Consider the following 13,841-nt stretch of genomic DNA (forward strand, 5'->3'; position numbering starts at 1 on the left):
ACCATCGACATGTTTATAAATAACCACACACACACTATTATCGTGCAAAATATCATTATCATATCATACCAGTCGGAGAAGAAACACACATTGGAGCATTGGGTAACCGTACAGAAAGACAGATTATTTCATATTTTTGGGTTAAAATAATAGTAGTATTATTGTGTTTATTGCTTAAATATAATTGAAAGCTTAGTTTTGTTATTAGAGGTGCTGTAAGAGTGTTTTGTGACGTCAACGTGGCTATTAAATAGGTATTTGTTTTGCTTGACCACACCGGCCGGAATTCCTTGGGAACAAGTAAGTTAGAAGTCACGCACCTGAATATATGTATAAATACATACATACATATATATATATATATATATTATATATATATATATAGAATTTTATGATATGAGTGGAACGAATATTAATTGTTTAATATGAACAAAACAGCTTAGAAAAGAGACTCAGGCAACATGAATTACAATGTGAGAAAATAGATAACAAAAAATTTAAAAGTACACTTGTGGATCATGCTAATATCAACAACCATAAGTTTGATTTTGACAATCCCCAAATTTTGAGCATGGCAGAATCAATGTTAATAGTTCGGACTAACAATAGCATAAATCTAAGAACCGACACAAATATTTTACATGACACTTTATATAACATCATTAATAATTTATAAATTTTTTCATTTATCTTATTCTTCTCAATAAATTAATTTGTTTTTTTCATTTTTATAAATCGATTTTTGTATGCGATAGCACTCCTTTTGTTTACATTATAATGATACCCTCTCTGTCTCCATCTATATAAGTACTTCAAATTTGTTTAGATATTTCTGTAAGTGTTATATGTTTCTTTGGTACTGTTCAAGCATTGCAAGGAATAGTTGGTGTTTTTTTTGTATATCAAAAATTAAATGAAATTTAATAAATTATTAAAGGATGTGTAGTATATAAGTAACTGTTTTTGAAATTACACTGAAGATGAGACACACCATGGTCTCGAAACGTCTGTAATCATAAAATAAAGTTGTGTTAAACAAATCTGAGTGCTGTTTTGTTCATATTAAACAATTAATATATATATATATATAATATATATATATATAATATGACATAAAATCTTCAGAGCAATGCATCAACAAAAATTGTATAAATTATTTTCCATACTTTCCAAATTGTATAAATTAATTGGAACTGGAATGTTTTTAATGATTTCAATTCACAATAACACTACCATTGCCGATTGTATGATCCAAAAAACATCCAGTTCGTAATGAAGGAAAAAGTGGTTATTAGTTTTTGGCAAAGGTAGGCCCAGCGGTTTCAAAAATACAGAGCTAAATGTTGAAAAAAAATGGCAGTTTTTGAGAGAACTAAGCGTCCAATTTAAATGATTCAAAGAACTTTCTGCTTGTTTCAACAAAATAATTGCTTTTGGAAAAAAAAATTTGTTTCTAATTTTTTTTTTCAAAAAATATTTTTGTAATTTTGGATTAAAAATTCAATAGACACAGACTGGAGCACTTTTCCAATTTTGTGAAAACTATTGAAAAATGTGAAAATGCCGCCAAGCTAAGCACAGTATAAGAGAAAATGTCGCACAGAATTATTTGCAAATGCGTTTAGACTGTGACTACACAGGAGCACTTTCTCAATTTTGTACAAATTAGATTAGGCAACTATTTTTTTTGGAATTGAATTCGAAATGAAATGACGATTGTTGTTAATGTTCTGAAGATAAATTGATTTATGATTTATGATTCACATTTGATTTGCTCAATATTTGTACAGTATTTGTAATAATATATTTGAAAACGTTTAAAATTTCTCGAATATTTCATTACGGGTTACGGGAAGTTCCAGCAATTTGCCTTAAGGCACGATGCCATACCCCACTAGTTTTTGTTTGAATTATCATCAGTGCCAATGCATATGAACAATGTAAAAGAAAACTCAATAACAATTAACATTTTATAATTTTATATGACATAGTAAATGACTGAAATATTTTTAAAATGGTATTTTAAGTTTTTTTGCAAAAGCACATTTTAATAAATAATTATGTATTTTGAATAATACATGTTGTTTTATATTTAATTCAATGGTCTTCGTCGAACTCTTGTTATTGAATTCCAATTAGAAATCCAAGGCGGAATGTAAACAGAAATCAACAGCAATTATACATATATAAATCCATGTGGACTGTTTAACGAAATATTTATTCGTCATGCATCAAAATTAATTTTGCATCAAAATATTTATTTGATTTGAAAATTTTGATTTTATTGCACAACAGTAATGAATTGATTTTGATTACAAAAATGAAGTGTTTTTCAGTTGAACTTCTCTAAGTAAATGAAAGTAAATCCGCAAATTATCCGTTTCATGGAAGTGGTCTTTGGTAAACCACATTTTTTGTTTTTTGGTCTGACGTTAACACAAACAAAGCGGATGGCTTTCCAACTCGTGAACAGGCAACGTATAACTGCCCATGTGAAAAACAATGATTTTCTAAATTTTTCCCGCAAACACTGGAATGCAAGGCGAACTGGAAATTGCAATCGTTTGAAGTCAAACGAAAGACCAGTCGGAATCATTGGTATGTCACCAAATCGTCAGAAATTTTTGATTGAATGGTGAAATTCAGTGCGTGCACCTCATTATTCTTTGCGTCAAGAATTGCTCGTTGACTTAATTGCAAGCATAATTCTGATAATTCTCACTAATGTCATTACTCGAATTTTTAATTACGGTGCGTGAAGTTCCAGCAGCTTGCATTAAGGCACGATGCCATGTACAACTAATTTTCTTAGCTATAAACCTTGCGGAGCCCGACACTTTTCCAACGAATGCAAAATTGTCGAAATCGGTTCGTGCGTTCTGGAGTTATTTCGTCAGGAAGGAAAACCCGACTTATTTATATATATATATGTAGATAAATTGCCATCAATGCTACAAGTCTCCTTTCTCAGATGGCGCAAGAATTTACTTAATAATAAATATACAAAACACTTTTAATTGAATTGCGGACTATCTAAATGTCAATATTAAGAGCTAAAACTTTTAGAGGATGTTTTTTTATCAATTTGGAAGCGTTTGAGCCCTTGGGGACATAGAAATTCGAAAATGTCCGTATTAAGGGTCATCCTAATATATATATATATATATATATATATATATATATATATATATATATATATATATATATATATATATATATATATTCCATTTATTAAATTTTCATTTATCCTTTAGTGTTGAAAACATTCGCCCGCCAATTTTCAAATCTGGCCGTGTACAATTGGCGTCGCCCGGAATCAGTACAATTTCCGACGATATGGAGCCAATTCGAACGCAAGGACAAAAAGGATAACAAATTGAGGAAGTTCAGAATAACCGACGTCAGCGACAAGGATAAAGGACTGCAGAATGCCCTGGTTAAGCACATGTGCGATTTCTATTTGAAAGACGAACCACTCTTCTTGGCAATGAGTAAGGGGATAAATGATATATACATACATACATACATACATATATATATGTATATATATATATATATATATATATATATATATATACGATATTAGGGTAGTCCTTAACAAAAACATTTTCGAATTTCTTTGCTCCCACGGGCGCAAAAGCTTCCAAATCAATAAAAAATGATTCTCTAATAGTATTATCTCTTTATATAAACATTTAGATAGAGCGCACAATAATTTTTATATACAGTAAGTTTCATATATTTATTTCTAAAATGTCACATGAAGTAAATTCGTGCGCCATCTGTCGCGTCACTCAAATATTATGATGCATAAGAATATTTATAAACCCTTAAATTTATGTGGGCTGTTTTATAATATTTATTCAACATGGAATCAAGATAATAATTTGAAACTTAACATCACTAATTAAATAAATATTTTGCTGCAAAATTAATCTTGATTCCATGATGAATAGATATTTATTATTTTAGGTTTATAAATATTCTTATGTATCATATTATTTGAGTGACGCGACAGATGGCGCACGAATTAATTTAATGTCACATTTTAGAAATAAATATATGAAACTTAGTACATATAAAAATTATTGTGCGTTCTATCTAAATGTTTATATAAAGAGATAATACTATTAGAGAATCATTTTTTATTGATTTGGAAGCTTTTGCGCCCGTGAGAGCAAAGAAATTCGAAAATGTTTTTGTTAAGGACCACCTTAATATATATATATATATATATATATATATATATATATTGTATGATTCTGAATTTGATGTTGACATATGTATTAACAAAGTCTAATAATCGGGCATAACATCAATAAAAAACATGAATTTCTTTCAAAAATTTATTTTAAATCCATACGTTTCGGCTATAATCCTAGCCTTCATTCAGTGGAAACTAAAAACTAAAAACAATTGAATTTGAGTGAAAAAAAAAAGTAAATAGTACTTACAATTAGTTAATCTTAGTGTTAAATTGAAAGATTTTAATAATCCATGGTATCAGGATATGGTAATGCACTACACTATGTATTATAAACATTAAACTTGTAATTACACAATATTTTCACAAAAAAACTAGTTTAAAAAATCACAATTAGATAGGTGTTGTTCGTAGACTGGTTGAAGATATAAAGGAGAAAGGACTTTGTAAAAAATATTTTTTACCAAGATTCTACACATGTGTGGAACGAATTGCGAATACTTTGCGCGTCGTTTTTATTGTTTTGTGAGAAATTTGAAAATACTATCTAAATAAAAGAGTTTTGTGTCGCACAGCGTGTTAAGTTCATTCCGTTTATGTATTGTTTTATTGCTGTATATAGTTAAAAAAGATCCTTCTATAATTCTTCGTTTGAATAAATTTTGTTCGAATTGTAGTACAGTCGGGTTAGAAAAGTCCATATTGTGTTTTAAAGTGTAAATATGCTCTGCTATCATAGTTTTAAAATGTCTTGGATTTTTTGAATTGTTTTTATGTTGTTGTAAACGTTTCATTAAGTTATGGCTTGTTTCTCATATGTAAATTCAATTACAATCTAGACAATTAATTTGATAGACGAGATTTCTAAGCCGTTCGATATTAAAATGGGTACTAGTCGTTGTACTAAAATTGTTTACAAGTCGGAGTCCAGATTTATAAAAAAAAAGTTTTTTCCAAGGAACATACAATTCATTAATGTATGGCAAACATATTACACATATGTTCGTCTGTTACTGGTTACGGAGTTTATAAGTTTTAAGGGATAGGAGCTATCTGTTAGAATTTTCGTAATTAAATTGATGTTGTTGTCCCAAAATGTTTTGTCCGATAGAAGTTTTGCGTGGTCCGTTAGATTTATTATAGTACCTATTTTCATTTTGAATGGATGATAAGAAAAATAATTAAGGTAACGTTCAGAGTTAGTTGGTTTTTGGTTGGTAGAATCTTGGTAAAACATATTTTTTAAATTCTTTCTCCATTATATATCTTCAACCAGGCTACGAACAACACACTATCCAATTGTGATTTTTAAAATTAGTATTTTGTGAAAATATTGTGTAATTACAAGTTTAATGTTTATAATACATAGTGCAGTGCATTACCATATCCTGATACCATAGATTATTAAAATCTTCCAATTTAACACTAAGATTAACTAATTGTAAGTACTTATTTACTATTTTATTTTCACTCCAATTCAATTGTTTTAGTTTTTAATTGTATTTTTAGTTTCCACTGAATGAAGGCTAGGATTATAGCCGAAACGTATGGATTTAAAATAAATTTTTGAAAGAAATTCATGTTTTTTATTGATGTTATGCCCGATTACTAGACTTTGTTATATATATATATCTTTTACCCAGATATGAGAGAGGATGCAAAATCCGTCCAGGAGACCGAACAACTCTGGCACAATATTTTTTCCCAACGCATAGTTTTGGCTTGTCTTGAGGAAACCCAGGACGGCGGCCTGGTCAAGTCTCCTGGTACAGAAGTTCCTCGAGTAGTCGGTTGCAATTTTACATTCGTTACCAAGAAAGGACAACCAAAAATACAAGTAGGAGGATAACAGATTAATTATTAACACAGGGTGTCCCAGAACTCAACGGGGCGGTAGTAAATCAGAAAACAATACTATTCCATGTAGTTTGAAAATTATGAGCTATAATTATGAGTTTCAAAATTATGATCTATAAGTGCTTTGGTCAAACTGTGACCATTTTTCGTTTCTTGTTTATTTTTATTACTTTTGTTCATTTAAACTAAGGGCGAGCAACCTTTTTAAACGACGGGCCTATTTAAATTTTCAAATTTTATTGCGGGCCGCACGTAATTTATATACATACTAGCTGACCCGGCGAACGTTTACCTACAGAAAATATTTTTAGAAAATCATTAGTATAAATTTAAGCTTTTTTATAAACTCAGAAAAATCTTGATAGAATTTCTATTGTTCACAAAAAAGGCGATAATAGTTAATTGATCAATTAACAAGCTATATAAAAAATGATTGGACTACTAAAATGATTATTATAAATTCATGAAAATTTGGAGTTGTGTGTAGTTTTTGATTTCGCATAAAAAAAATATAATAAAGAACAAAATTTCAAAAAAATGTTATTATACAAGCCATGATAAAAATAAATTGGTTATTCTAATAAAATTGAAGCTTTTTCATAAACCCTGATAAAAGTCTGATCTAAAATTAAGTAAAAAGATTTATTGACTGAGTGCAGGAATAATGTAATTGCAACAAAATTACAAAATTGCCACAAGAAAAGAACAAAAATATAAAATTGAACAAAGTATATGTTTATATAATAAGTGATATGTTTTACTCAGTTTTGATAGGTGCTAATTTTATATGAATTTTATAGTTGACATTAACACAGGTCCACAAAAAAGAGTTGTCTGAATTGGGTGTGTGACATATGTCTTCCAATGTACCTTTTACCGCTGAAGATAAATCTATAGTCAAAATTGGCGCACAAAATATTGAAAAACGTTTAAAAACGGGCACAATCTTCGATCTAGATTTTTTTTCTGAATGAATTAATTATTATCCAGCGACTTTTCTTTTGTGGGCCTGTGTAATTGTTCACACACATACGTACTTCCACAAAAAAAAAATTGATTTGCGTTTTTTATTCAAAAGCGAAAATTTCTCAGGGCTGACATAAGATTTATAAAAAAAATCTATGTTTACTGAAAAAAATTCATTTTTTAAATCTGTATTATTCTGCATGTTAAATAGCGAAGAAAACATTTACATGAAAACAGCTGTCTTGTAAGCTTTGAACATTTGGAATCACAATTAAAATTTGTTCACATTTTCTTTTTTTGAATATGAAAGTGAAACACAAGATTCTGCAAAAGATATTATTCTTTATTACCAAAATGATGAAAGAACTATAATTATTATTTTATATCCAAAAACAATTGTAATTCGCTATTTGAGTCGTATACTCCTTGAAGCATTGCATCACTATTGAGCTAACGTACTTTAGTATTAAAAATCGATATATTCACAAACTTAATTGCCAGGATGTCTTTAAATTTGCGATAATTTAATCCTCGCGACATTATAAGATTTACTTATTTAATTATTTTAAATTTAGAAATGCATTATTGCCTTGTTCTCGTACAAGTTCTCAAGTTTTCCTGCAATATTGAAGCTTGTTTAACAATATTTAAATAAATTAATAATTATTTTATCAGGAAATGCTATTTCTTCGAACAACAGTTTTTACCAGAATTTGACTGACGACAAAATTAGCTTTTACAGCTGTATTTGATAAAATATCTAAAAAATAATCTGTTGTTGAGAAATGCTTGGCGGGCCGCAGAAAAACACTAGGCGGGCCGCGGTTTGCTCATCCTTGATTTAAACTTTGGATCCGTAACCGTGAGAACATTTGTTTCATGTTGAGTTCCGGGACACGTTCTGCATATAGTTTTATTATTTTCAAATATGTCTATTTATTACAATGAGTTTCATCCTCAGCCCGATGGAAAATGTTTCAAAATCTTCCGGGACGCCAACGACTATTTGGCCTCATTCACCGACTGCTACGCCCACTACGGCGTAGACGAGTACCTCTACGCTTTCGGTTTGAGCGTAGACCCCGATTACAGAGGAATGGGAGTGGCCATGGAAATTTTAAAGGCCAGAAACGAGATGGGCAGAAAGGTAATAATAATAATAATAATAGAGTATTTATGAAACCAATTCTTGAATCAAATAGAAATGTTATGGTAATGCTATGTTACGGGTCTATCTTCGTATGAGTTGGTAGTAACGAAGTGTCGAAGAACTATGTATTTGCTGACATACCGAAGTTCAAGTATAACACATACAAAGAGGTATCACAAAGTTGCACTTGTGATAAAATTGTTATTTGATGTTTTTGCATTTTGGAGGTTAGATTTTATGTGTAATTTTTTTTTACTTTGACAGTTCGTTACTCATATCCAGTAACACAGCATTACTATTTCAACCAAAAACAGGCCCCTAAATTTATTATATATATATATATATATATATACTAGCAAACCCGACAAACTCCGTTTCGCCACCAGATGGTTTCGTGAGAAAGATGAAGAAATTTTTTGTTTGTTTTATATTTGAAAAGAAAAAAATTGATTTTATTACACAACAGTAATGAATTTATTTCGATTACAAAAATGAAGTGGTTTTTAGTTGAACTTCTCTAAGTAAATGAAAGTGAATCCGCAAATTATCCGCTTCATTGAAGTGCTCTTTGGTAAACCACATTTTTTGTTATTTGGTCTGACGTTAACACAAACAAAGCGGATGGTTTTCCAACTCGTGAACAGGCAACGTATAACTGCCCATGTGAAAAACAATGATTTTCTAAATAATATATTTGAAATTTATCTCGCAAACACTAAGCTATTGGCCTTGCGACTTGTTATTGCAAACGCAAGGCGAACTGGAAATTGCAATCGTTTGAAGTCAAACGGAAGACCAGTCGGAATCATTGGTATGTCACCAAATCGCCAGCAATTTTTGATTGAATGGTGAAATTTAGTGCGTGTACATCATTATTGTTTGCTGCAAGAATTGCTCGTTGACTTAACCAAGCATAATTCTGATAATTCTCACTAATGTCATTACTCGAATTTTTATGATGTTTTTATTTTTTCGACTTGTGGCTGAAAAACCATATCATAATATATATATATATATATATATATATATATATATATATATTTGGACATTTTCGAATTTCCTTGCTCTCAAGGGCTGAAATGGTTCGAAATTAATAAAAAAATAAATCTATCAAAGTTTTAGCTCTTAATATTAAAGTTTAGATAGGGCGCAGTTCAATCAAACTTCGTATGGAAATAGCATTTTTTTTTTAAATAACAATAAAAAAAATTTTCATTTGTTCGCTAAATTACATCTAAAAACATGTTTAAAATTTTTGAAAAATTTTTCATGCCATTTGCATACAAAACTTTGATTAAATTGCGCTCTATCTAAAGGTTAATATTAAGAGCTAAAACTTTCAGAGAATTGTTTTTCATCAATTTGGAACCATTTGAGCACTTGGGAGCAAGAAAATTCGAAAATGTCCATATTAAGGACCACCCTAATGTATATATATATATATATATATATATATATATATATATATATATATATATATATATATATATATATATATATATATATATATATATTATATCACTATGCTATTTTTTCCGCAGGTTGGTTTAAAGGCAACAGTGACCACTTTCACAGCCCTAGAGTCTCAAAAATTGGCAGAAAAGGCTGGTTATGAAACCCTGGTGGAAAAATCCTACGAGCAAATGGAAAAAGACAATCCTCTGTTTAAGTTTCCAGGAATTCAGACTAAAACTGCAAAACTGATGGGAATGAAATTGTAACTGGAGAAAGGAAGAAAATGTTGAATATATATATATATAAGACTGCACTCGATGTATAAGGATACATTGTAAATGTTTGTATTAATTTGATATAAATATATTTTTACAATTATAAAGGTGTTATTTTTATAAGTATGAAAATTTTGTGTCATGATTAGGGTTTATACAAAAACCGACATTTCAAAAAACCGGTTGTCGAATTTTAATTTTACTAAAAACCGGTTATAACCGTTTTTCGAATTTTATATAGAAAATAAATTTTTGCTCGAATATTCTGTAATTTATCCGCAAATTTAGTGTAATTTAAAGCAGTATTTGACTGAATTTATTTATTGTTCAATTTTATAGATAGTAAACAAAATTATTTTAATTTTAATTAGTAGAACTAAAAAATATTAGTTTGTCTTGAATAAATAACTTTAAAAATAATTATTCGTTATTCATGCACCATTTTTACATATGAGAATGAAAATATTTTTATGATAGTGAAAGAAAAGTTTACGAATAAATAAAAATAATACATTAATAAATGACAAAAATTCATTAAATAAAAAAAATAAAAAAATATTAGATACATGCCGATACATACTTGTTAATATCAATTTTAGTTTTAAAAACAATTAAGCTAAACTCGCGTATTGTCTGTTCCGAGCAATTTTATTTAATTAATTTTGAACATTCTAATTGTTTTTTGTTTAATAAAATATGATTTAAAAAAACTGAGAACATCTATCGAATTGCTACTTAGACGTGTCCTCTGTTTACTCACAAAATTTCCTGAAATAAAAAATATTTTCATACTTGCGACCAAATTATGCTTAATTGTTTTTAAAACCTGATATAATAATTCAAAGATTTTGTTCTTTAATTTGTGGCTTCTAGGGTTTAAATCTCTTTTTTAGTTTGAGTAAAGGAAGTTACTTCGTCAAGAAGAAGTCAAACTGATTTAAATTAATATATACTCTGGTATAAAAATCTAAATTATTATATACATAAACATTTTTGGGAACCATTGCAGACTGATAAGATATCCAATGCTATTGAACCGATGTGATTTCATCTATCTTTTTTATATTTGGCTATATTTGTCATTTTCCATTTATACAGTGAAACCGAGTTTTTTCACTAAAAAACCGGTTTTCGAATTCCATAATTTTCGCCGAAAAAAACGGTTTTTAAAACCGGTTTTTGAAAACTGACAAACCCTAATGTTTGCTATAAATTTTGGAACTTTATAACATTGTCCAACTTAGAATGCAGAATAGTTATTATCTTAATTATTAAACGCAACATTTACTTTTGCAAAATTAATATTTATTATACCACACATTCATTGGTTATTTCTATAAATTAATAAAAGATGGCAGTTTTCCATCTAAGTAAGTATTTTTTTTTGTAATTCTATATTTTGTTTACAAACATTAGAAAATAATTTCCAATTCCAATTTTTAGAAAATATTATTTTGAATGTACCAAAAATTAGTAAAGAATGTACTTTTAATTTCTGAGCCATAGCAACGCGTGGCAGGGTCAGCTAGTATATATATATATATATATATATATATATATATATATATATTATGATGATAGCAATTCCAGGGCAAAACAAATCTATAATCCACTTAATACTCCATCAAAAAATCCCACCATATATTATATCATCATTTTCTCGTATAGTTCGCAAATATTATATAATATACAGGGTCGAAATAGAAGAAGAAACTAATTGTAAGTGGAATTTTGTATTAAGGTAAGTTGCATGAATTCTCCGTTAAAACGACTTGAGAAATAAGATTTAAGATTTAGCTTTTTTTAACTTTATATTTCGAAAATAACCTTTATTTTGCTTCCATTAAGAGAAATTAATGGATCTTCAATTTGATATATTTTAAGAGATTAATATTTGAAATAATTTAATTTTAAATTAAGTACAGAATAATGTTAAAATATTTTCTTCATTTTTTGTTATAAATCAATTTTTTTTTAAATAATTTTATATTTGTATATAGTTTATTCTTGGAAAAAAAGCCTATCTTGATGATAAAACACAACTAGTTTTAAAATGTTTATAATAAAAAAAAAAAATTATATGAAAACTACATTGAAAAATTGCACTCAATAATAACAGAGATAAATATTATAAATAAATTAACGTGTTTAAATTACAAATAAAAAATAAATTTGTTATAAGAAAATGACAAAATATTATTTTTATGTTTTAACTTTATAATTTAAATAAATATTATTTTTATGGTTTAACTTTATAATTTAAATAAATATTATTTTTATGGTTTAACTTTATAATTTGTATAAGTAATGAAATAACGTTATATGAAACCGTAGTTTAAAAACAATATTGCATATAATTCTTTACAGAATTTTTTTAAATTTATTTTAATAAAATATACTAATTTTAAAAATTACAAAGAGCAATTTGTTTTGTTTATAAAATATTGGATCATCATATATTTTAATTATTTAAAACTATAAATAATAAATTTAAGAAAATATTATTTTGAATTTGAATCCAGTACTGATAATTTCTTAGGAAGTAATTAGAATGTTTTGTTCATACTATTTGTGTTTTGAAAACAAAGAGTGATTAATTGGAATTTTGTATATATATATATATATATATATATATCAACAATATTTAAATATATTCGAGTTAATCACACGTGGAGTTTGTACTTATTTAGTTGTTGTAAGTTCAAGGTTGACCTGTTGAATAAAAAATTTATTTAAATTAAAAAGACGACTTGGAAACATTACAACACATTGTCGATAGATCAATTGAATTATTTATCGATATATATATATATATATATATATATATATATATATAATTATAATCTAGTTGTACTCCTCCACCAGGATTTTTGTCTAGAGCAAAGCGCATATAATGATATTATTTTTAATCTTTTTAAGGAAAAATATTAAAAGTTGCACCAAATTGTACTTAATACACTCTATATACTGCTCAATAATAAATTGTTTTACGATAAAACAATAATAATTAATTTATTCATATTTTTAAACCCATCTTGCTCGCAAAAAACACATTATTAACCCAACTGACAGATTTGTATACTATTATTTAATTTTTCGTCTAGATTTCATAAAAAAACAAACAAACCATTTAATGAATTATTAAATTTTGTTTTTTAAAAATTTTGATGAAGCTTGATTATATATATAATAGTAATATATAATAGTCTTAACGAATATAGACCACTTTTTATAGAACTATGATATACGTTATGACTATTAATACTATTTTCATCAAAATTGCCAAAAAATCAACAATTAATTGCGAACAACCGGTCCAGATGAGCTTTATCAATTCAAGTCAAAAAATAAGCATCTGTTCTCACACACACACACATACTTTTTCCTTAAATTTGGTCTCATTCGATTCAGAATGGCTTGAAACGTCGAGAAAACATAAAATTAACGAATCGGATTTTTTTATGAAAACATAAACTTCTCCTTCGGGAAGTTAAATATATTAATGTTCTGTCTATAAATATTTAATTATCGTCCCAGTTCGACCCTGTTCGGCGCCTTTGTCCTTTTATCCGAGTAGATTTCATATTTCAAAGGAAACGAATAGAAAAAATAAGATTAAATGGAATGAAGGAAAAGACGCTCTTCTTTCTATTACGACGAAGACGAATAAAAGACGTCTCTATTATAAATAAATATATATACGTATTTTCTTATAAGGACAGGAGTTAACAACATTTATTCTAATAAAATAAAAAGTACTCTGTAGAAGTAGCCATACATGATATGTGTGTTAAAAAATAGTGTTTTTCCAGAAATTTTTTTTTTTTTTTGCTTCGGTACACTTTTGACTGAATTATCTAATAAAGTAGTATCGTGGCAATTAACGTGTTTGTATCAACTAGAAATAAAAAGTTTTTATTTTGCCTGAGGGCAA

General features: G+C 27.7%; 2 protein-coding genes across 3 annotated transcripts in view; one reads left to right on the forward strand and one right to left on the reverse strand.

The window, feature by feature from the left end:
* LOC113366657 (zinc finger protein 2-like) overlaps positions 1-13,841 on the reverse strand; it is a 55,542-nt gene that overhangs the window by 11,009 nt on the left and 30,692 nt on the right. The window lies entirely within an intron of this gene.
* LOC113366658 lies at positions 54-9,925 on the forward strand. Of its 2 annotated transcripts, XM_026608301.1 has the most exons (6): positions 85-102; positions 209-300; positions 3,255-3,491; positions 5,848-6,041; positions 7,989-8,174; positions 9,719-9,925. In XM_026608301.1, coding segments are annotated over exons 2-6 (798 nt in total). In that variant the 5' UTR covers positions 85-102; positions 209-299; the 3' UTR covers positions 9,899-9,925. The 2 variants fall into 2 exon arrangements, with proteins under 2 accessions (XP_026464085.1, XP_026464086.1); XM_026608300.1 differs by having other exon boundaries at positions 54-300.

This window comes from Ctenocephalides felis, unplaced genomic scaffold (genome assembly GCF_003426905.1).
Source record: "Ctenocephalides felis isolate EL2017-DRISC unplaced genomic scaffold, ASM342690v1 CF-g0.4_SCAFFOLD_01170, whole genome shotgun sequence".
Taxonomy (NCBI): Eukaryota; Metazoa; Arthropoda; class Insecta; order Siphonaptera; family Pulicidae; genus Ctenocephalides; species Ctenocephalides felis.